Below are 25,524 nucleotides of genomic sequence, written 5' to 3'. Positions count from 1 at the left end.
TTGTAAAAATAAATTTACTCACTCGTATTAGTATCTTATCTTACTGTAATTTTAAATATTTGTGTTACTGAATACCAAAAGTGGTAAACAACGATACTGTATTAGCTCTACAGTACATTGGCAGAACAATTCTTATCATAATTCTTATTAATTCTTATCATAATTAAGAATTAATGCAGACGTGCATCTTAAATTATTGAATCTTATTTTATATTGTGTCCTAAAAATAACTTTACTAACTCTTATGAGTATCTTATCTTACTGTGTAACTATAAATATTTGTATTACTGAATATCAAAAGTGGTAATAAATAACAATGTTGTCTCGGTTCTTCACTACTTGGGGTGCAAAGCAGTTGCCAAATTTTTTGAGATTAAGATATACTACAATTTTTTATAATGTAGTATGTATTTTTTTTTGATATCTGTATTTTTGGTATGATATTTAGTTTTTATACACAGAGTGCATGAGTTGAAAATTGTATCTTAGGTATGATTGCAATGGGATTTGTTAGTATCTTCATTTTTACTAACTTTCTTATTTTTAGTTCAATATGATTTTCATAAGTTATTTGTGGTTTAAGTTAAAAAAACAAATAAACTATTAAAAATATTTTAAGTGCTATTGAAACGACTTTGCAAGTTTGTTTTTCGCAAGCAATACTATACACCCCTTACGCATAAGTTATAAAACTCTGTCCCCCAACTTATAAATAGCCATTAAGTCTTAAAATAAAATTACTCTAAAACTTTAGAAAATGTGCTAACATTTTGAGCATGAAATTTCATTTTTGAAAATAAGTTTGTCTCATTATTTTTTTTTATCATTCATAAAATTTCAACGGCATTTAGTTATTTTAAAAACATTCTTATTTAAACTCTAATGATAGGGGTTAAGTTAATTGATTTCATGTAAAATACAATTATTTAATTAAATAACTCCTTTGTCCACATTAAAATTTTGAATAGATTAATCTATATACGCAGTTTTAACTGATTTATCATATGAGCATATATACAATATATATGATTTGATTCATCATCAAATCGCTTCCGTAAAATTAACCAATTTTTTTTTGCGTTTGCATAGAGCCATAATCACTTCAAATAGTACCATAGTCTGGAAATTTTAATCATACTTTTTTTTTCTAAGTGCATATATGATTTATCATATGATAATGATTCATTACATTCTGAAGCAGTAAAAGATATTTTTAAGAGGGAATTTTAATTTAAAAAAATCATTTCTAGTTTTGAAAAATCAGGTGCGTGTAATTGCAAAATACTGACAATTTTTTTAGATGAAATATTCGTGAATTTATAATTGTATATGATGTTATTTATGAATGTAGCTGTAGATAAAGTGAAGTTGTAGAAGAATTTGAAATTGCACAAAGTGTTATTAAATAGTTCAAAAACAAACTAAAACACTCTTGGGGACAGCTATTAATCGTCTTTCTTTCAATAAGAACACAACTTCTTCACCGTAATTCAAATTATTCCCTTTATTTTCTTTTATCTTCAATTACGTAGATACACCTCTTAAGATTTGTTCTAAAACTAGTCTAACGACCAGCGTTTTTGAAAATTGCCATAATTTATGCGGAGATGACAGATATCCATCTGATCTATAGAAAAAACACACATGTCTCTCAGTGCGTGAAAGATTCTTGATCCACTGCTTTCATTTTCGAAATCACAGTTCTTTGCACGGATGAGTTTGTTTTCACTTCAAAAAAGGCAAGAAAATAGCTTCTCTTTTCAAATATGCGCTCTAATGACGAATGAGAAGCTAATGTTAAAGTCACTCAACTTCTTATGTTAGTTTAACTGTTATATCTTAAGTATACGGTTAACGGTTAAAAGGTTTCATTTCTTTTATTATATTGAATTTAATGTCTGATTGGTTTTTATTTGTATTTCGCCTGTTTTAAGGCAAGAATATTTGTTATTAGCTTGGAAAGCTTCCGGTTATCTATAATAAAGTTTAAAAGATCCGTAAGAATAAACTCATCCAAAAAGAATAGAGAAATTGAGTGTTACCTTTCCAATTCATGGCTTTAAAGGTCAACAGCAATTTCATCTACCTAATACGCTTAATGTTGTCTATAAATTAAATACACATTTTTTTTCTCCTTTGTAATGAAAATGTTATCAATAAAGGATTATAATTAGTTCATAAGTAGATTAGTTAATTAAATTTTCAAACATAAATATACTATTAATTAAAAAGATTAAAACTATTCTGTAAGAATAAATAAAGTACAAATGCTGATTAATTAGATATAAGTTAATCGATAATTTTTTTTACACCCAGTAAAGCTCATTTAGCTTTACTGGGTGTAAAAACATAAGGTAGCAAACATAAAACAATTTGCTATTGTTTTATGTTTGTTACTTATTATTATTGTTTTATTTAAGAATTTATAAACATCAATTAATATACTAGATTAACTATTGTTGGTTTTTTACCTTTTTTTAGAATGTTTCTTATTCCTTAAATTTAATTAAAATAGAAAATTTTTTATTAATTATTTTAATGAATTCAACGAAATAAGAGATGTGTCTCTTATACGTAAGGCACAATTTAAAAAAAAAGTTCGTAAAAAAATTAAAACACATTAGTTTGAAAAAACGTAGTTAGATTTATATTTTTAAATATAAAAATAAATAATAAATAAGATATTAAAGAAAATATTATTGGAAATAAGTTATAATTCTGAACATAAGAATTTCTGAACATTTACACTTTACAGTAGATTAGAAAATCATTAATTTTTGACGGATCATATGAATTATGCTAAGTTTTAAGAAAATGATTGGGTATGAAAAGTCTTAAAAGTCTTTATCTAAAAAAGACTTTTAAGAAAAAATAATAATGCAAGAAAAGCAATTACGGGAAGTGATGCGCTGAACTTCCTAGTAATTCTTTTTTAATTATCTTTTAAGTTACTTAACTTATTTTGCTTTGCAAATTTTTATAATTATAATTAAATTACATTTAGAATACTTTAATAATGTATTTAATTACTTTGTATTTCATTAGTTAATTTATTAGGCAATTTATTAGTTATTAATTTAAATTAAAGATTAATTGAAAAGTAAATAACTTCACTATTTGGATAAAGAAAAATAAGTTTTGATTCTATTGGAGAATAATGTTGAAATGAATAAACACAACGCAATCTGTTGCTTATGGCATAGAGAAACAATATCTGGTAAAGTTACTGCACTATATGGTAATGACATGTCTGGTAAGGAAAAAAGAACTTAATTTTGGTAATAATATTAAAATATACTTTATTTAAAGCATTCTTAAGGAAACTTTACATTCATATGGTTACGGTTTACCGGAAATTCTGGTTTTCAGGTTGAAAATTCTTATTAACAGACGTTTGTAAAAAATAAAAAGCGAATAATTAAATTTAACCAAATAAATGGCTTTTATTAAAAGCTTTAAGGTATCATGATAAAATTACCAAATTTTATCACATATTTTAAAACCATATTTAATTATTAATTTTATCAAAATTATTAAAATAGCACTTCGGTAAAAAGTACCGAAGTTCATGGTGTTCTGAAGGTATAAATGTGCACGGTGTTTCAAAGGGATAAATTTTATCATATTCTGGTAGATTTGACTATAATTTTTTCTCGTTGCTCTTCCTACACCTGCATTTTAAAATTCTTGCATCAATCTCTGAAATGATTTAATTTCTATAAGTTTGCCCTAAAGTGCTTCGAAATTTAAATGATTCAATAAAGCAGGTCATCACTTTGTCTTTTCTTAACACACAAGAAAAAGTTCAATTCAACAATATAAAAATGGATGATGGAATTTGCCTTTCAAAACAACTTAATTCAGGATAAATCAATTTTAATTTTTGTCAAACAGCATAAATTATTTCAATAATTATGTTAAGCCTCGCACATAAGAAAGCTTCAACGTACATCTACTAATTGCACTTATTATCACTCATCCCCGTCGTTGATAAGTTAAGCCTAGCTTTTCTCCGCCCTAGTTAAATACTTAAATTGTAAGAGTCCCATAATTGTTCGTTAATTCTATTTCTTCAAGTTAAACGCTTTTTAACGCTATCCGCTTCAGTAATTGCTCACAATTGGTCTTTCCTTAGTAAGTTTTAACTAAATATATAATTTGCATTTTTTTTTCTCCAATTCTCATTGAAATTTTGAAAGTGAAAAACAGCGAGTTAATTTGAGGAATAAACAAGGAAATAAATGTCTAAATTAGTAGCTAATAATGCGGTAAAAAGCAATTGTATTGATTAAATAGCAGAAACCGGTATTTAAGTTGTTCAGATAAAAGTAACAAAACTTTTCATATTAAAATTCAAACACCGATAAGTTGTAGGAAAAAATTTGATGTTTTTAAAATTTATTGTAAATATTTTTTAAAGATGTTTATGACAGCTATTTTTAATATTTTTTTTGTACTTAACGAATCTACTCTATTTATATTTCATATTAGTTTATTAAGCAAGAATTTCATTCTAAACATCAGTATAAAAGTAATAAAAATTCAAGGGTTTCTTTTTCCATTGAACTAGCACTAAAAACAAACGTATCTCTTAAAAACGTACCAGTTTAAACCAGTTAATGGCTTAAAAGATATATATATATATATATATATATATATATATATATATATATATATATATATATATATATATATATATATATATATATATATATATATATATATATATATATATATATATATATATATATATATATATATATATATATATATATATATATATATATATATATATATATATATATATATATATATATATATATAATGAAGTAACATCGTCTTCGGTACATCATCAGTGATTTTACTGTGATTATTGCTGTAAAATTACGGTATATCAGATTTTTCGTTCTGTAACACGTTCCATTTAAAGCAGATTTTACAGCCATTTAAACAGATTTTACCGGCACCTAGAGTACCTGTACTTTTAACTGTAATTTTTCACCGAGTAGTTTTCGCTTATTTAAATGGTAAACCGTGGCTCTGTCATTTTTCGTGAAATATGGCGTTCTTTTATTAAAAAATATATTTTAAACAATTCTATAAGCAAGGAAATATACATCTAGTGGACCAGTAACGAGACTAACATTGAAAAAGTTTTGTGGTTTTTCGTTCTCAAATGTATTCTTAACACCGTTGATTAAGTAAACATATTTATATATTGTTCTTTACTAATTTAAATATTGGACAAAGCATGCAGAATATTATAAAAATAAACGCACACGCTTTGTGTATTTAAATATGGTTCACACCACGCAGAGTAAAGCAGAAACAAAGCTATGAGTTTTATTTACTTAAGAATGTGCCAATATGTGGAATAATGTAAAAATAAATGTCTACGTTTTTGTTAATTCAAATATTGCCTTAGACATGCAGAACTTGTAACTAGATTAACTAGAGATGGTATGATTTAATATTTTCCTAACAATTTATGAATAAGTGGTGAAAAAATATTTTAGGAATTCTTATTGCTCCAAAGAGAAATATATGTTATTTGGTGCTTTAATAATTTTTAAAATCCTCGAATTGTTTCATCTTTTATTTAAAATTTAAATGCTGTAACAAAATACTAAGTTGCAACTATTTTTCACACCATTCAAATAATATATATTTTTAAAAAATGTTCAACTAAAATTCTAGTTAAAATTATTAAAATTGTTCGGATTCAACAGTCCTAATAGTTTTTACGAAATTATTCGACTGTTATTCGAAGAAAAAAATGAGTTTATAGTCAGCTAAACAAACATATGGGACTGTAAGGAATTTAGATATTAAATAATACACTCAAATGGCTTTTTATGACAAAACCACGTCTTTGTGTTTGTCTTCTGCGGTTAAAATAAAACGTAAATTTTAGCTTTTACATAGGAAGTTCTGTTTTATTTAACTTCGCTTTTGAAATATACTCCTTTATTGGAAAAATATAAAAAATGTAGATCTATATTTTTTAATTTTGACTTATTTTTTTACGACTTTCTTAAATAATTTTTTAAAAAACCAAAAAAGTCTTTAACCCTACACGGAAAAAAAATTCTGGTAAAATTACATTAATTCTGAATAATAAAATCAAAATATACGGTATTTCAACAATTCATTTGATAAGTTTTCCACTCATACGGTAACTGTTTACCTGAAATTCTGGTTTTGAAAATTATAGTTCTTATTCGCCTATATTTAGTAAAAAATACATAGTTGAAAAGTAAATTTAACCGAATAAATGGTTTTTTATACCATTCTCCAAGGTATTACTAAAAAAATTACTGAATTTTAACCCATATTATAAAAATATGCTTTATTTTTAATTTTACCAGACCGCTTCGATAAAAATGACCAAGCTTTTTTTAATCGAGACAGAAACATGGGAAATGTTACCATATTCTGGTTGTTTTGACCATATTTTTTTCTAAGTGTTGGAGGAATCGTTTAAACAAAGCATAGAAAAAAGCATTTGCAATATAAATGTATGCATAAATTTTGAAATATACAGAAATATAAATTTGAAACATATCAAAAATTTAAAAATACAATGATTCACAAAAATTAATGCATATTTGCTTTGTATAGTAAGGAGAACAGCATAATTATTTACTACAATTAAACAGGAAATTTTTCATACTTAAATATTATTCCGATATTTCGAAAAGCACATAAACCAAAGCTTTCTAAAATTGTATTATTTATTTTACTGTAAAATTTGTAGAGACAATAGTTTTCGGAAACAGATACGTGTTTACGGAAACATTTTGTTTTTGTCGATTGGTAGGCATTTTTATAAGCTATAAAGTATACACTCGTATCAGATAGTGCTTGAATTTTTCGTTCTGTTTTTCCTAAAGAAACTAAACTTAAATGTATTATTCTTCACTAAAACATAATGTAAATCTGTTGTTATTCAATAAAGAACAAAACTTTTAATTTTAATCTGAAACTTCACTTTGTTCAGAGTTTGCATAAAAACGAATGCAACTTTTGAGTACTTTCATTTTCTGTGGAATCGCTCTGAGTGAAAATGAATTGATAGGAAAACAATGCAGTTGTATACTAACTGATGTGATTCATCAATTTTAGTTTATATGCAGCAGTTGATAACAACTCCTTCGCGATGCATCATGTATGCAATAGTGAGTCGAGGACTATTTTTAAAAAAAACGAAGAAAAAATAAAGCAGTATACGTGTAAATGGCTGTGTTTTTTATTTGGCTTTTTTACTTAAAAAAATTGACCATAAACATTTTTATTGCTATTGCGACACACATAATGATTGCGTAAAACAGTTTCTTAAAAAAGTTTTGATAACTTGTAGGAGATAAGCTTTATTAGAAGAAAGTATTTTTAGAAAGAAAAATTCTTAACAGTAAAGTATGTACTAATAATTGCATCGAAAAATCGTGAAAGTAATTGCAACTGTCAAGATAGTATTTAATATTAATGAAGCTGTTTGGTTTATCGATATATCGTGAAATATCAATATTTTTTTCAAAATAGCAATGATAATATTTAAATTTTCGCGATAGGTCGTGAATACATTTTTTTTCCATAAATATCCAATTAAAATAATCATTGATTATGACAATATTGTGTTCGATATCAAATATGATATCAAATATGATCGTGAGAATAATTAATATCAATAATTGTATAATATGATAATGTTGTAACATTTATTAAAACTACATGTATCGAAGAAGATAATATCATGAATATTATTGATAATTATCTGTTACGATAGTTTCATGTACCGTGATAAATAACATTTAGGTAACAAAAATATTGACCATTATAAAAGGAATGTAAATAAAAGCAATGCAATTCTACTGATTTTTTGCCTATATCTTCCTTTAACACTAGTAATTGAGTTGGGTGAAAAAATAAAAACGAAGAATATTCTCAAAAGGGAGATTGTAATGTAGATTTTACAAAACTTCATAAAAAAAGAAAACTTGAAAAAAGAACATTGTGGAATTCCGGAGATGGTTGAAATTTACTTACACTTATAAAAAGTATGCTTGGAATTTGTTAACGACAAGCATTCCTTCTTTCTTTTTATTTATTCTTCTTAATCGAAATCTAAGAGCAATAGCCCTTCCGTTTGATTTCCTTCTACAAAAAATTAAACTCTATATTTTTATGAAGGATTTAGTGTTCTCAATATTCTTTGCTAGATTTTGATAACTTTTTCTGAATTAAAATATTAACTTCTAACCAGTAATAAGTCCTGATAAATTTGGTTTACAGATAAGAACATCAAAATTCTATATTATAAGCGACATTTTTAGAGCATCCTGTTACACAACAGTTCATCAACTTAATACATTCAATGTTTAAAGTTTGAAGCAAACTTTTTCGTAGCCAACCTAGTCGTTCCTAATTTGTAACTTAGTATTTAATCATTTTTGATGTGTTCTTGTCTAGAGAATGAGCATTGGATTCGAACGCTAAAAGTGCATCGACTTTTTTCCTGTAAATACCCTAACTTAACTTAATAATAATTCAACGTAATGAAATTTTTATCGGCAGTGTAACTTTTTTTCTCCAATTTTTCAACAAATGTACAAAGCAATAAATTTTTTTGCATGAATATCTCTTTTCATTCAACACATTAACATATTAATTTCCACAATTTAACAAGCACAACATTATTTTGTCTTAAATCTCCCCATAATTAAAGTAAGTTTAAGAGAAAATTCGAAAAACAGTTACTGTCTTATATTAGCGGAAATTTTTTGGTTGGTTAGGCCGAAATTTCGGATCCAATGTTATTGCAATTGCATTAAATAACGAATAATTTTGGAGTGTACACTGTAAAAATTCCAGATCAAATTACTGTGCAAAGTTCCGACATCTTAAGTGCCGGTACTTCATACCGTAATGTCCATTTTTACTGGGACGATTTAAGGAATAAAAGATCTTATATGCCACTAATATTTACAGTAATGATTACTGTTAAATCACTTAACCAGTCTTGCTAAATAAATATTATTGTAGAAATTACGGTACAATATTTTACGGTAAAAGTGGATTTTGCGGATGATGTTCTATACCGTGATACGCTTTATACTTGCCGGTACTTTATACCGTGATTTGATCCAGAATTTTTTACAGTGTACTAAATACATCTTCAACATACCTGCTCAAATCCTTCACTTTTCGCAATCTGTAATTTGAACATGATGCAATGATTAAAACTTAGCTCTAAAAGTTTCGTTTTTGGACGCTATATGGACTATGAACGATATTTTGGATGACCTATGTTCGATATTTTGACCATTTTCTACGATTCATATTTCATATGGAAATAGATGGTGTTACAAGGAACAGCTGCGTGAATACTTCATTGAAGTAGCATAGTTCTGTGAAATATTCTTTTATGGTCAGTATCTTACATAAGGTATTTTAATTGTTGTTTTAGTAGAAAAACGTGACTTTAATTGGAAAAAAATAAAGTCAATTCACTAACGTTCCCCTTCCGCTATAAATATTCCATTGTGGTAAAAACTCAAACTGAAAATACGAATTGAGATCAAATTCAAAAGGACAGATTACAATTGCTTCATTTAGAGATTAACGAACTCGCCAGTAATCCAGCCTAATAATGGCAATAAATGGTTTTGATAGCCACCTTTGAATTTTCCTCCTGAATTATTAGACATAATAGCCTGATATAATGTTAAAGGCGTGATTTGGCGATATTAGCGAGTTTTACACGATTTGAATGGTAGCGATAGCAACAGTTCTTCATATTATTTAACGTCTGCTTTTAGATGCAACGTGATCTCTGCTTCAGATGTTCAAATACATAAAAGTTGGAATTTATTACTTCTTAGAGTTCAATGATTTACATAAATTTGAGATTCATGTCTTCAAATGAGTGCAGATTGAATGATACAACTAGGATTATTTTGTCATACTTGTTGAAGTGACACTAAATTTTTGACAAACTTTAAATCTATTACACCTTTAAAATATTTCTTCTTTTTTCAATCTTTATTCGCAATTTTTAGTATAATCAAACGAAAATAAAATTTCAGCTTTAATAGCACATTTAAAAAAAAATTTGGAATTTAATTTCTTTTTAATTTAACATTAAAATTAAACATTACTTAAAAGAATCTTTTCTACCAAATGATTTGATTAGAAACTATGCTTACCACATAAATTTTCATTAAATAAGAAATATAATGAAATTCGAAAACTGAATTACTATTAATTTTTTTCTTTATATCCAACAACTGATTTTTCCCATCCCTGCTAGCTTCGCTCATTACCCTCAACGATTGCTTTGTAATAATTTTTATTCCTTGATGATAATTTTTCATTAAAAATTTTTTTTCGATTGTTACATCAAAATTAAGAATTATTCAAATTTTATTGATTTCTCTTATTTGATTACCAATACTATTTGTATGAAATTTCAACTTATTTTGCTCGGTTTTTATTGTAACTTATTAATCCACAAACTTGTTTTTCTTTTACTAATTATTACTTAGTTTTTGATTTCCAAAATTTTTAATTAATTTAAATTTTATGCTTGAAAAGCTTAGAAAGGGGGCAATGCTAAAGAAAAATTTGGACTTAAAAAAATTAATTTAATTTAAAATTAAAATTAAGCATTACTTTAAAGAATCTTTTCTACCAGATGATTTTATTAGAAACTATGTTTATCACATAAATTTTCATCAAATAATAAATCTAATGAAATTTGAAAAATTAATTACTATAATTTATTTTTATGTCCAACATCTGATTTTCCCTATCCCTGCTAGCTTCGTTCATTATACCCAACGATTGCTTTGCAATAATTTTTGTTCCCTGATGATAATTTTTCATTAAATAATTTTTTTGATTGCTACATCAAAAATAAAAATTATGCAAAATTTATTGATTACTCTTATTTAATTACCTATACTATTTGTATAAATTTCAACCTATCTTGCTCGGTTTTAATTGGTGTTCAGAGAGGTGATTCTTCGAAGCATATTAACCCATTACTCCATAAACTTGTTTTTCTTTTTCTAATTATTATGTAATTTTTGGTTTCCAAAATTTTTAACTAATTTCGGATTTTATGCTTGGAAAACTTAGAAAGGAGGTAATGCTCGCTTTTCGTCTGCTGTCTTGCTGCCCATCTGCTTAGTATAGGCATTTACCGAGGATGCTGGTCGATTGTGTGACAAAGGAAACAAGCCTATGGATAAATATCATGTGCGTGTCTATTTGTCTCCATGGAGATACGGAATCTTTGAGATATTGAGAAGCAAGTGCACTTATGGGGTTATAACCTTCGTTTGCCTCAACTTTTCCATTTTATTGTTGCTGTTGCTTTTTTGTTTAAATTTTTCTTGTTCCTATTTTTGTTCATAATCTTAACCCCTCAAAATAAAAATAAGAAAATAATTTTTGATCACTACAAAAACTCGTTAAATGTTCAATGTTTTAATGTAATGCTCAATGTAGTGTTTTGGTTGAGTTATCTGCCTTTCGGTAAAAGACTCTAAGGTTAACTGCCAATCGGCAACGGAAGAGTGGAAATAGAAGAGACTATTCAACTGACAACGTGAAATATACATAAATAAAAAGAAGTATTTACAAAATATATAAATGCAAATATATATGTTTCAAATATAATAAGTGCAAATGCATATATGTGCAATATATAAGTTACGAAATATATAAGAAAAGGTAAAACACATCATTTCTCCACCTCACTCCCCCATGTGAGCTTCATCGGTGTTCAGAGGGGTGATTCTTTGAATCATATTAATTATAATTATAATTAAAATTATGATCAATTAATAAGTTAATCACTGTGAGGAGAGTGGATATCAACAATGTCAAACTTCATCTATCAAAAGGAATACCCCATAGAATCGAGTTAACATGTCTTACATACTAGTGAATTGGAATTATATCTTTGTAGCGGTAGACGCACTAAAATCACTAAATAATTAATCAATATTTAATAAATAATTAATAAATAATTAATAAATATTTAATAAACAATTAATAAATAATTAATAAATAATTAATAAATAATTATTAAAAGACAATATACATTATCTTTAGATGTTTATCACCAAAAAGATTATTAAGTAATTAGGAAAATACTAATTATTAGTTGCGCAACTAGTATTTCTTTGAAATTTTCAATACTTATTTTGTTAAAATTATTTTAGTTGCATATAGTGACTTGGCACAGTTTCAGATAAAATTAATTATAAAAGAGAAAATGACATTTTTAAAAATTTAGTAATTTTAAATTGCAACACAATATGTTTAACATTTAATGTTTCATAATTAGCAATTATCATAAACTTATGCTATAGTATAATAAAGGAAAATCATTTTCTGCTTAGGGCCTTTAACTTTAAATAATAATCAAAACTAAAAACATAATTATAGCTGAGAATATCATTAATAAGGAATGTAAAATAAATAATTGCTTACAGGAAAACAATTAAACCTTAAACTTTCTCTAATATGGCGCTGATGGCAAATGTCTAAATCTTATTTACACGATTATGATCATATCATGTGGTTTTTATGTAAAATGAGAACACGAACTAAAAATTAGAAATGACGAAACAAAAGTTTAGGACGTTTTTTTTAATGATGTATAGAGAAAAATGTAAATTTGCTTACGTTTTCTATTTTACGGTCGACTAGATATTTTCAAGATGAGTAATTGATTTAACTTGTTTTTGACAGCAAGGATGGTACAAGAAGTCTCATTTTAATCTTAGAATTTCTCATCACGCAATAAAATCCCTTTCCAATCTGATTAGAAGTGATATAAGCCGTTCTGTTTGAACCTTATGTGCTACATTTGATAATAGTTAACTGCCTTTAAATGGATGCAATTACATGGAGTTTAAAATAAAAATGAAACATGGCTTACATCATGTAAAACTATCAATATCTAATTACTTTTCATTCCAATTTCCTTTTAAATCTTCCCTTAAATATATGATATAGATTATAGTTTTTTTGATTTTTAAATATCAGTCATAACTACTCTTGTAGAGCAAAGGAGCACACACGCCGGATTTTGAACTTCTATCTAAGAGATACGGCAGTCACACATTGATAAAAATTTCACTATTCATGAGAAAAGTTTTATTATGATAATGTTTGTGACATTCTGAAGGAGTGCATTTTAAATTAAATGTTTTATTACCAAACTATAACATTTTATTACATAATAGAAACTTTTTTGAAATCATGTAGAAAGGCTTTTAGAATATTAAAAAAATCTATCAGTGCATTTTGTGTTCAATGGTTGCCACTTTACAGCAATAGATATATTTTTTTTATTCACACTAAAACTTAAATTCATTTTCCTTTCTGATTTTTCCAGAGCTAAAAAAGTTTCACCCCATGCAGCCACAGATCTAGCAAAAATATCTACATCATCGGCGTATGCCGAAATGAGTACAAATTTATAAAATATAGTGCTTCCATTATTTATACCAACATTTTTGATTTCTCCATTTCTTAATAAATAAATTTTACATTCTGCTACTTTTGGGGAGAGTTTTATTCTCTTAATGTTCCAACCAGTTATCGTGAACCAACCAGTTATGGTTGAACTTAAACGGAAACATGACTCACTTTATCATCTTAAGGTAACAGTAAATTTGTACAATTGTTCAATGATAACTGATTTTTCTAACAGTAAATTATTCATCCATATAATCATCGGGCTAAACTAACTTGAGTTATATGGTTACAAAATTGCCGAGTTAAGTCAGACTATCATAATTTTTTAACTTGATTAAACGATAATTTGATTGAACATGGTTCAATTTAACACTTGAGATAACAGCAATTTCGCAACAAACTACTGTTCAGCATTTAACTGATTTATGTGATAGTAAACTATGTATCCTAATAATTGTCGAACTAAACTAAATTTTACAATATAGTTTAAAATTTATCGAGAACTAAGTTGAACTAAATGTAAAACATAAATACACTATAATTTGATTGAACTTGAGCGAAAACATGGTTCAATTTTACATTGTATTAAGGTAACAGCAAATTTGCCCCAAATTATTATTCAATGTTCTACCGATTTTTCTGACAGTAAACTATATATTCTAATAATTATCGAACCAAGCTAAATTGAACTATATAGATTAAAACTTGTTGAGAACTAAATGGAACTAAATTATCGTACATTTTAAATTTAAATATACGATAATTTGATTGGACTGGAACGGAAGTATGGTTCAATTAAATTCATTATTAAGACTATAGCAATTCTGCACTAAACTGCTTATCCAATTTTTTAACAATACGTCCTAATTTATTGACATCTTAAATTATTATTTAAAAACTCACGAGAAATATTAAAATAATAATTTCAATTATAAAATATTTCTTTCAGAATATTTCAATCAATTTTTCAATTTAAATAATATTTAACTTCAATTTAAATAAATTTTTAGGAATAAAAATATATCATTGTTACAATAAAATATATGCACGAATAACAGTTTATCTTCTAAAAAATTCCCTTTCTCCAATACTCTTTAAAATAATAATTTCTGGAAAAATAATAACTTTTAAGAATATTTTCAATTTCAATAAAAAGTTTTAAGGATAACTATATATCATTAATACGATAAAATATATTACCAAAAAGTAACTTACCGTTTCAAAAATTCTTATATCCAATGCACTTTGAAATAAATGTCACTGATAACAATTTAATTAGATTTCTCTAATCTATTCTTGTCATATTATATGAGACAGATAAAATGCGAAATGAAAAAATAAATTCTAAGAATAACAATCTATCATTAATACAATAAAATATATGATTGAAAAGCACTTTACTTCGCTGAAAATTCCATTATCCAATGCACTTTAAAATATTAATTTCATTAATAACCATTCAATTAGATCTCTTCAATGTATGCTTGCTATAGTTTGTGAGACTTATAAAATGAGAAATAAAAATCCTGAAAAGTATTTTACGATCAACGTATACCTTTACCTAACTTCCGGACAATATAGGGATGCCTCATCCCTCAGTATCCGTTTCCGGCAGCAGACAACGAAATCAAAACTCATCGTCTACTATTTTGACCATAAACGCATTCAGCTAGAATTCATACACCGTGGTTCCAGTCTCTTTTTTTTTTCAATTGCATTTCCGAAACTGGACAGTTTTTTAATCAGGTTTCATTGGTATATTACACTTTACACCCTATTATTGTCTCTTTTCAAGGCCGCTGAAATAAACTTTTGAATAGAGTTCGTTGGTTTTATATTCTTTATGCTTCTGAAAATAATTTCAGATGAAAATTTGTAATGCCGTTGGCGGTGAAAAAGACGGATACTCAGGGGTGTTGCGAGAAAATTTTCATTATCCATCCTTTTCGTTAACCAATTTTGTGAAAAATGTTCTTTAATTTAAAGCATTTCGAAAACTGCTGGTCGAAGCAAGAGATCGTAAACATGTAACAAATGTGTTCCATTCTATCAATATTTTACGCGATAAACGTTTTGTTTTATGAAAAATGAGTGTTTAAAAAAACAAATTAAGTGTACGCATTTTCTTATTCACAATATCTAGGATTAGTATTTCGCCATCTCATTTGCACTTTCTCACCTTCACAAATTAAAAATTATGTCGACTATATCGTTCGAAATTTATAAACATGTGTGATAATGTAGTGTTTATTGTCAAACATGCAGTATTTATCGTCATGAAACACTTGTTTATTATTAAAAGTTATTTGCCTTAAATTTAAAGTATTCTTAATTGTAGTGGGAAGGATATGTCCCCCATCTTTCCTCTTCAGCTTACTGTAGAACATCTTTCTCAAAATCGTTAAAATAAAAGATTTAAAATATAATTACGTTTTTGAAACTCAACTCTAAAAATTGGGTCGGCTAATCAACGAAGGTTATAAGAAAAATATTTAAAAAAAATGGTTGAATTAATGTACTGCTATTGTATACTATAATGCACCAAATTCGCTTTAGGTGTAAAACTGTTTGTGGATTTTTTAAAATGTTACACGCCTATAATGAGTTAGTGTTTTTTGTGTATGTACTATAGGAATTTTTTTAGGAAGTCATACTTTAAAAAATAAAAGAACAATATAAATTGCTTAAAATATTTATTTCATTTCAGAAGGTTAAATGGGATAAATTCGTAGTTACAACCGTAATTTTTTTTCTTTCTACCTACATGCTGAAGAATACATGAACTTTTGTGAAATCTGCAATGAAAAAAGAAGAAATTACTGTTATTATATTTCTCAAAATATATAGTATATATGGGTCATTCTCACAAAAACAGTCATTTTCATGTCCCCAGTATATTTTATGTTTGTTTTACAACTTACGGAAAAAAAAATTCAGGGAAAGTGTCCTTCAGAATGCAAGCTAACAAGAGAATAAAAATAAAATTATCAATTTTTATTTTTTATTTATTTTAGGTAATTAAAATATACCAATATGTCATTCCCTCACTTGTCCCCACTGCTGATTTAAAAAAAGAAAAAAAATTGTTTCTGAAATAAAAATTTTTTTTTTACAAATTCGTGTTTTTTATTTCAGAATACTGAAATATAGAATTCAGAAAATCAATTTTAAATTTAATTTCTGATAAAAATATTAACACAGCACTATTTTAAACTTTGTCCCCAGTGTTTCGCGTCATTCCCTCACAACAATGTTCTTATCACCTGCAATCGTCTTAGAATAAAAATATTTTAATAAAAACTTCAGAAGTTAACAATTGGCATCATAGAACAAAATTGCAGTATGTTTCCATCTTCAACTTAAAGAAGCCTTGCTGTGGAATAAATCTGAATGAATCAAACCAGGTAAAATTTTTTACATTTGTCATTCCCTCATGCCATTTTTTAGAGTAAAATAAAATACAACTTCATCGAGAAAGTGGATAATTATATGTTGCTTTCTGGTATGAATATAATTGTATGTGATTGACTTCAGAAATTAATTAGGCCTAACAGTTATTTTTAAATTTTATTGAATTCGTCATTCCCTCACTAGTGCATAAAGTGAGGGAATGACGCTGAAGTGAGGGAATGATTCAAGATGAGTACATTATTAAATTTTTTTTTGTTCAATCGTGCCAGCCAATTTTATTTCCCAAACCTGTAAAAACTATTAAATATATAAGAGTAAATTATAATAAATATCAGATATACTTAGTATGTTATCATTTTCAAACTTTAGGTAGATGTAACTTACAAGGGAAACTAGGGAAGTGTGACTCGCCAATTTTGAAATAAACTAGTGGGATGTATGCCTTATGAGGAATAATTTTAGGGGGCAACATTCGTTTCGGCCCATAGAAGGTTCTGTGAGAGATAAAAAATAATTAAATATATAGAAAAATCGGTATTTTATTACTTCAATGCAGACTATTAGTAATTGTAATTGTCTCATACTCCAATTAATTTGCAATTAATTGGATAATTAATTAATTTGCTAATTAATAAATTAATTAACATTCGTTTCGGCCCATAGAAGGTCCTGTGAGAGATAAAAAAGAATTCAATACATAGAAAAATCGGTATTTTATTACTTCAATGCAGACTATTAGTTATTGTAATTGTCTCATACTCCAATTAATTTGTAATTAATTGGATAATTAATTAATTTGCTAATTAATAAATTATTTAACATTCGTTTCGACCCATAGAAAGTCCTGTGAGAGATAAAAAATAATTCAATATATAGAAAAATCGGTATTTTATTACTTCAATGCAGACTATTAGTTGTTGTAATTGTCTCATAATCCAATTAATTTGTAATTAATTGGATAATTAATTAATTTGTTAATTAATAAATCAATCAGAAAATTAATTAATAATTACCACAAAATTAATTGGAGTATGAGACAATTACAATAACTAATAGTCTGCATTGAAGTAATAAAATGCCGATTTTTCTATACATTTAATTATTTTTTATCTCTCACAGGACCTTCTATGGGCCGAAACGAATGTTTCCCCCTAAAATTATTCCTCATAAGGCATACATCCCACTAGTTTATTTCAAAATTGGCGAGTCACACTTCCCTAGTTTCCCTTGTTAGATAAAAACATGTATTAAAATAAAATATCATTCCCTCACTATTAGTGTCATTCCCTCACATTTAAATAGCGCAAATAATTTATGTACTCATTAATTAATTTGAAAAATAAATTAAAAAATTAATAAATTAATTTATTAAATTAATTAATTTATTTATTAAATTAATTAATTAATTATTAATTATTATAAATTAATTAATTATAAATTAATTATTTAAAAAATTAATTAATTTAAATATTAAGTATATTTTATAGGATATATACTTTCTTTATAATGCCATTACATATTTCTATTAATATAAAAAGTTTCAGAGCTTTTTATTCACTTTACTTTTTCGGGATTTTATGAACTGAAAAATGACAGTTTTCGTGAGAATGACCCATATAATCTTTGAAATGAGGTGATATTTTTGTAAATGTAAAGTAACAACTATAAACATTATAACTTTGTTTTTTTTCTTAATTAAGTTTTTGATGCAGAATTCATAAAAACTCCATCAAGTCGATAAAATTTACACAATGTTTAATTTCTGTAAATAATGTCAAGAAAAATTAAAACAAACTAAAATGTAAGACTATCAATTAAAAATAAGATTTTTTATGTCTTAAAACTTCCATATAATATAAATTAATGTTATTTTTTTAATGAATTTTTTACTGAATGCATTTTATCTCATCAACTTTTGTAATATTTCATATCATGAACTTATGCTACGTGAAATATTTAAGGCAGATCAACTTATAACTTTTATTTGTGGGGTGAATAAATCTTATACTTTGTGTCTAGGTGATTACTTTATTTGAGAGATATAATGCACTGAATAGTGAAGACTGATAGGAGGAATTCATTTTCATCATTGCCACAAGCATTTCATTAATCTCTTCAGTAGTGCATAAATAATAATAATAATAATAATATTAAATAATAATAATAATAAATAATAATAATAATAATAATAAATAATAATAATAAATAATAGTAATAATAATAATATTAAATGATAATAATAATAATAATAATAAATAACAATTAAAATAATAAGTAATAATAATAATAATAATAATAAATAATAATTAAAATAATAGTAATAATAATAATAATAATAATAATAAATAATAATTAAAATAATAAGTAATAATAATAATAATAATGAAGCTTATTTAAATAACTCTGATAAAGTAACATCCTACCAAATTGATCATCTGGTTTCTTCATTCTTTCCCATCCAAAAATACCTCTTCTTAACCTAACACATTGAGAAGTCCTCCCAATCCTGAGTTTCTTCCAGCTATTCTACTGGGTTCAACGTAGGGTCTTTGAGGATAAGGTCTTGCCCTGAGCGGATAACCAGGGTAGAATGGCCTAGCTGGGTTGACAGGAAATGGTCTCGGTCGAATACCTATAGGTAACCTATAGGATGATCCGTAAGCGGGCAGCCATAGCGGAGACGGAATGTAAGGGTATCTTTGGTTATGACTAACTCCAACTTTTGCATTATCTGAAACAAATATGGAAACATTTTCAAATGTAATTTACTGATTTTGTCATTTAAGAACAAAAAAGACGATGTGTAAGTATACAAATAATAGAAGAAGCATTGTAGGTTTGATCCCCGTTATTTTTTTCATTATCTACTAAGATGAGCACTATACCAAACAGAAGCACTCGTTGTTTTTGCCCATTCATTTGAAATGAAGGCAATATCATACTTGATGCCATTTTCCCCCAGGAAATTAACTTTATCTGTTACTAGTTTTCTTTCCTCTTGCTTCAGCGGTCTTTAATTTGATACTTTGCGGAGAAAATGTGGCAAAAACTACCAGAACATTTTAAAATTTCCCATGCTTCTAGCTCTATGGGAATAACAAAAAGATTTTACCGAAGCTCTTTGTTAATGAGTTTGGTACAATTAACAACAAAATATGGCTTTATGAGATGGGATAAAATTTGTTAAACATGGTAAAATCTAGTTATTTTATCAGGATACGCTAGAGCATGGTATAAAAGCAACTTATTTGGTTCAATTTACTTTTCAGTTTTGTATTTTTTTTCCAAATGTGTGGTAATAAGAACTATAATTTGTAAAACCATAATTTCCGGCAAACCATTCCAACAATGGCTTAAGTACCTTATATTTTGAATTAATTAAGGAGAATTACCTCTTTTTTTTGGATAGAAATGTCATTACTTTCAGTACGGTAATTTTACGGGGATTTCCTTCTACGTGTAGATTAATTTAGTAAAAATCGGCATAATTTTTGTTAACTTTTACTTTGTTAACGACTATTTATTTTTTTTTTTTTTTACAAAATAGCTATTAAGGTAGGTTTGGCCTTTCGTATCATATTTTTGTTATATTTTTATCTTATATTATATTTTATTATCCTTTCAAAAGTTTTGGTTGACATACTACTGTAAAAAAAGAAATTGAGAAAAGACACTATTATAATTTCCCAAAATATAAGGAGCTAACGAAATCTCGAAAAAGAACAATCAAAAAATTCAAAAGAATTGTCTTTAGATAGTTAAGTTTGCTGGTTTGCTGGATAATTTTTCATTAGTAAATAAATAACTGAAATACCTTTAGAGCCATCTTGAAATTTGGACAGCAATAGCATGGAAATTTTTTTTAACTCCAATTGTAAAATTCATCAAAAAAATTTTATGAATTCGTGTGGGATGGGTGTCAGAATTTTTCATAAAGGTAATGTATTAAACATTTTTATTTATAATTTCACTCTTATTAATAGTTTTAAGTTGAATTTCTTTTTCCATATTTCAAAAAAAAAATTTTTGAATAAAGGTAGGATTGCCTCACTTTTTATCAGTGTTTTGAATTTTTTTTTCTCCGTGCTTTGATTTTTTTTTAATTTTTTTGCATTTGAGTAAAAACATAAAATTTTTTAATCAGTTTTAATTAATTTATTTTAGATTTTAGTCATGTTTTTTTTCAAAATGTGCTTCTATCGCATTTTTATTTACACATGTTTATTTCATTCTGTCATATGAAAAATTCTACCTATAAACAGAGAAAAAAATATTATAATGATTTTCTGCATTTATTCTTCTACTAGTTATAAAGAATTACTTTATGCATGTATTCCCCTTAAATATGTATTTTATTCAAAATTGCATAAATTCAAAAGAATGGAAAATTTTGGGAAAGATAATATATCATAATTTACTTTTCAAAATGTACTTTTGTCTTCATTAACACAAGACTTCTTTAAAGAATGTACATCTAAGCGTTTTATACAACTGTAATAATTCAATTTTCCAAACGATTACAGCGAACATCAAAAATAATATTAAAAAAAACGTTAAACTTGCCAATCTTAATTAAGTAGTTCAGCTTTTCACCGTAGCGTGGGGCGGAAATAGTTTGTTTCCATGTGGTTTCATAATACGTGATAAAATTTGGTAGTTTTACCATGATAACTTATAGCATGGCATGAAAACCATTTATTTGATTAAATTTTCATTTAGTTTTGCATTTTTTACTAAGTATGAGGCAATAAGAACTACAATTTAAAAAACCAATGTCATTACTATTCAGTACGGTAATTTGACAAAAACACTCTTTCTCCGCTCAGTATTAAAGGAAGTATAAGAATGTTTCTTACTGATAGATGACAGAGCTGTTCTGTCTCCATTAAAACTCGTTCTTGAAACGAATCCCCATTGAGGATAGGCCTCAACTGAATGTGCATGACTTTGTAAGATTGCAACAAACACTAAAATGAAGCTTATCTGAAATACATATCTAGAATTAGAATAATGAAAAAGTAAGCAATTGTACATTTTTTTATATATAGGTGCTCTATAGTAAGACAGTTGATCTCTGTTATCCAGACTGAGCAGTTCCTGAGAAGTTCCTAAATGGTGGTTCGCGCAACCCCGGGGTTGCATGGAAGGGTCACAGGGATTCCAAGAGTTCAAATTTTAGACAGGGAATTGATTTCATTTAAAAATATCCTTGATTCATTAAATTGAAATCGTAGATTCATAATATGAATCAATTTAAAATAATTTAACTGAAATCGAATCTATTTTAAATTATGCAGTATCAAAGATGTAGAATATTTTTTTAATTGATTATATTAAATTTTCTTTCACTTATACTTTTGTCTACGAAAAATAAAAATGTTTCTAAGACTTTGAAAATGGATTCCAAATTTTCAGAAGACAAATTCATTAAAGACATGCGTCAATATCAGACATGCGTTTGCTTGTAGGAACCAAGCTTATAGCAGGCTCTAACGTTTGATTTTAAGTATCTGACTATAGCTTTTGGTCCCAATAAATTTTGATCGCAAAAAGATTCGCTATCTTGTTTTTCAAAAAAAATTATAAAGAGCTATGTTTGAAAATATAAATGGATCACAATATTTTATAATAAAGAAACAAAATTTTCAAACACAAAAATACGAAAGCACAAAAAAGTTACAAAGCATCGAAAATTAGCTGTACTACTATTCAATCCATAAAATAACACTTAAAAAAGTATGGTGCAAAATATGGTAACATTTAACATGTTTATAGCTCTATGGGAACGCGACCACGAAGCTTAGTGGTTTTTACCAAAGTGCTTTGATTATGATTGTGGTGAAATTAACAGTAAAGTTTGGTTTTATAAACAGTGGTAAAATTTGTTAATTTCAGCATAATACTTCAGAGCATAGCATAAGTATAACTATTTATTCGGTTACATTTATTTTCCAGTGCATTTTTTACTAAATGTTTGGTAATAAGAACTATTATTTTTGAAGCAAGAATTCCCGGTAAGCCGTTACCATATAAACAGAAAATATCAAAATGAATGGTTCAAAAAACCTTTATTTTGGTTTTATTAAGCAGAATTCTATTTTTTTTTTTTTTTTTTTTTTTTTTGCCAGAAATATCATTACCATACACTACAGTAATTTTACTAGAATTTTTTATCCGTGTATCACATAATCCATAAAAAAAGGACAAATTTATAGATTATGGGAAGGGGGACTTATTTTCCAAAGATTTACTGATTACTTTAGTTTCACTGGAAGTAGTCTTATTAAACAGTAAAGATTCAAAAATCACCAAAATTTTATTTTATAACTGTTGTTGAACAGCCGACCCAATTTTTGGGTTTACGGCTATTAATGTTCAACTCCGTAGCCTTAAAATTTTGAACCCAATCCAGAAGACAAGGGAATTCCTGGATCAAATATTGGGAGAAATTTGTCTTCGTGGAGGACTTTTGGATGGAACTAACCCGCATTTGCGTTACATGAAGAGGAAGACCACGAGGACTTTCCACGGTTAGCCTGACTGCGAAGGGATTCTAACCAGTGATCCGTCTACCACTGAGGATATTTCACATCAGCACCGTGGTCGATGCAAGCCGGATGAGGTTTCGTATCGACCAACCATCGCTGGATTCGAACCCGGTTCACCTCATTGAAAGGCTAACATTGTATCCCCTGAGCCATCGCGGCTCAATCACCAAAATTGCCGGAACCGAGTATCCGAAAAAAAAGGTTCTAATATGCAGTAAATTGTTAATTATCCATCTTATAATTAGAGATAAAAAATCGCTCATTGGGTTTTGGTGATAGGAGGGTTAAGAAGGTAAAATATTATTAACTTACATACGACAATTTAAACATGTGAGGTATTGGTTCCGATGCGGTTTTTCATTCTTGAAAAATGCTGCTTTCTGAAACTGTCCTTCTGCGTTTTTTAAAACATATTTCATTCCTATACGTTAATCACAATAAATTAGATTTAAAAAGCGTGGTTTTCTTAAAGTTAATTTGAAAACTTCGTGCAATATTTTGATCAATTTTGATTCATCTTTTTTCTTGCTTTAATTTAAGTCACTTTAGTAGTCAATTAAATTAATTAGTCAAATTCAGAATAATCAAATTTATGTTTATTCGTAATAACTTAAGCATTCGGAATAAAATGTATTAGAAAATTCCTTTTTATAAAAGTTTAACTAGTTTAAATTCGCTTCATTCAAATAATTTAATAAAAATAATAAAAATTTCCATAATTGCTATTATTTGGAACATTTGATTTTAATTACCATGAACTTCTATTAAAAATAAAAATAAAACAATCACAACGGAAATAAAAAGAATGAATAGTTTAAAAGTTATAAATAAATCATCATTTTTATAAAATAGTTAACGATTAAAAAAAAAGAAACTTACAGTGGGAAACATTGTTGAGCTTTGCGGAGAGAATTTAAAAAGCGTATTTAATAAACACTTCTCTAGATGGGCCAATTATCAATGTACTAAGCATTCACAGAAATTATTTTGCAACAGAAAATAGACAAAGAATGTATATCAATGTAATTGATAGTCTGTGAACTCGACCTCATAAACATTCCTATAAAATACCTAACGGCATTCCTATAATATTTTATTATATAACATAATTAGAATTTAAACTATATTATATAAAGCTAATTTGTTTCAAAACTTTTCTTCTTTATTTTTAACTCAAAGGTAAATAATGTTTTGCTGGTATCTTTTTTAAAGTAATTTAGCAAGAAAAAGCCACATGATTCTTTTTAAAACTATATTTTGATGGTGAAAATTTGAATAGTTTCGTGTTGTACATAACAAAAGAAAAAGTTTTTTTCTTGTCACCCACACTATGTCACATGGGGATGATGAATAAATAATGAATAAATTAAAAAAAAATCCTTTTACAATACAACAAAAAAAATTTCGTTCACTTATATTGGAAAATGAAGGTTCGTACATTTTCGGAAGTACAATAGTATAAGTCGAGAAAAAAATTAATATTTTTAATATTTTTAGTAGTCCAAACTTTCAATCACTTTCCTGGCCAAACTATTGTGAGACAATATTTTCCAGATTGGAGTTACCTCCCATATTACAAGGATCAACAATCCAAATCCTTAAGGAAAGAAAACAAGGTTTAATTAGAGAAAGTGAGTGTTTTTTGTGGCTTGAAATATTATCTAAACATATTAATAAGTACGCGGATGAAAAAAAAACTGACACAATTATTACGGTACTGTATGGTATTGACATTTCTGGTGAAAAAACCTATAATTCTGTTATTAAAAACCAAGATATACGGTATTTAAACCATTTATCAAGAAATTTTTCCATTGGTATCATAACGGTTTACCGGAAATTCAGGTTTTCAAAAATATAGTTCTTATTATCCCACATTTAACATAAAATACGAAATGAATTTAATCAAAAATTGAAATTAATCGAAAAGTAAATTTAATCGAATAAATGATTTTTTCTAAGATATCATGATAAAACTACCAAATTTCACCACATTTAATGAATAAATTCTTTCACATATTATTAAACCATATTTCATAATTATGGTTTTCCCAAAATTATCACCAATGTG

The 25,524-nt window shown here is 26.6% G+C and overlaps 3 protein-coding genes across 4 annotated transcripts in view; 1 reads left to right on the top strand and 2 right to left on the bottom strand.

Moving 5' to 3' along the window:
* LOC107456926 (tetraspanin-18B) overlaps positions 1-15,136 on the bottom strand; it is a 54,326-nt gene extending 39,190 nt beyond the window's left edge. The window contains exon 1 of one of the 2 annotated variants that reach the window (XM_016074914.4): positions 14,896-15,136. The gene's annotated coding sequence lies outside the window, so the exon portion shown is untranslated. The remainder of the gene's footprint in view (positions 1-14,895) is intronic. The other variant, XM_043045317.3, reaches the window with a different exon arrangement.
* Positions 1-25,524, top strand: part of LOC107456936 (uncharacterized) — a 99,797-nt gene that overhangs the window by 31,561 nt on the left and 42,712 nt on the right. The window lies entirely within an intron of this gene.
* On the bottom strand, positions 16,171-24,463 carry LOC107456914 (uncharacterized). The gene is made up of 4 exons (XM_016074893.5): positions 24,333-24,463; positions 21,762-21,888; positions 19,329-19,636; positions 16,171-16,289 (listed from the first exon to the last, which is right to left on the bottom strand). The coding sequence occupies exons 1-3, from the start codon at positions 24,342-24,344 to the stop codon at positions 19,380-19,382; spliced, it is 396 nt and encodes a 131-aa protein (XP_015930379.1). The 5' UTR covers positions 24,345-24,463; the 3' UTR covers positions 16,171-16,289; positions 19,329-19,379.

This window comes from Parasteatoda tepidariorum, chromosome 4 (genome assembly GCF_982258835.1).
Source record: "Parasteatoda tepidariorum strain Cologne lab strain chromosome 4, Ptep-v5.0, whole genome shotgun sequence".
NCBI classification, from domain to species: domain Eukaryota; kingdom Metazoa; phylum Arthropoda; class Arachnida; order Araneae; family Theridiidae; genus Parasteatoda; species Parasteatoda tepidariorum.
The sequence above is the reverse complement of the archived record's forward strand: the minus strand, read 5'-3'. Positions and strand labels throughout refer to the sequence as shown.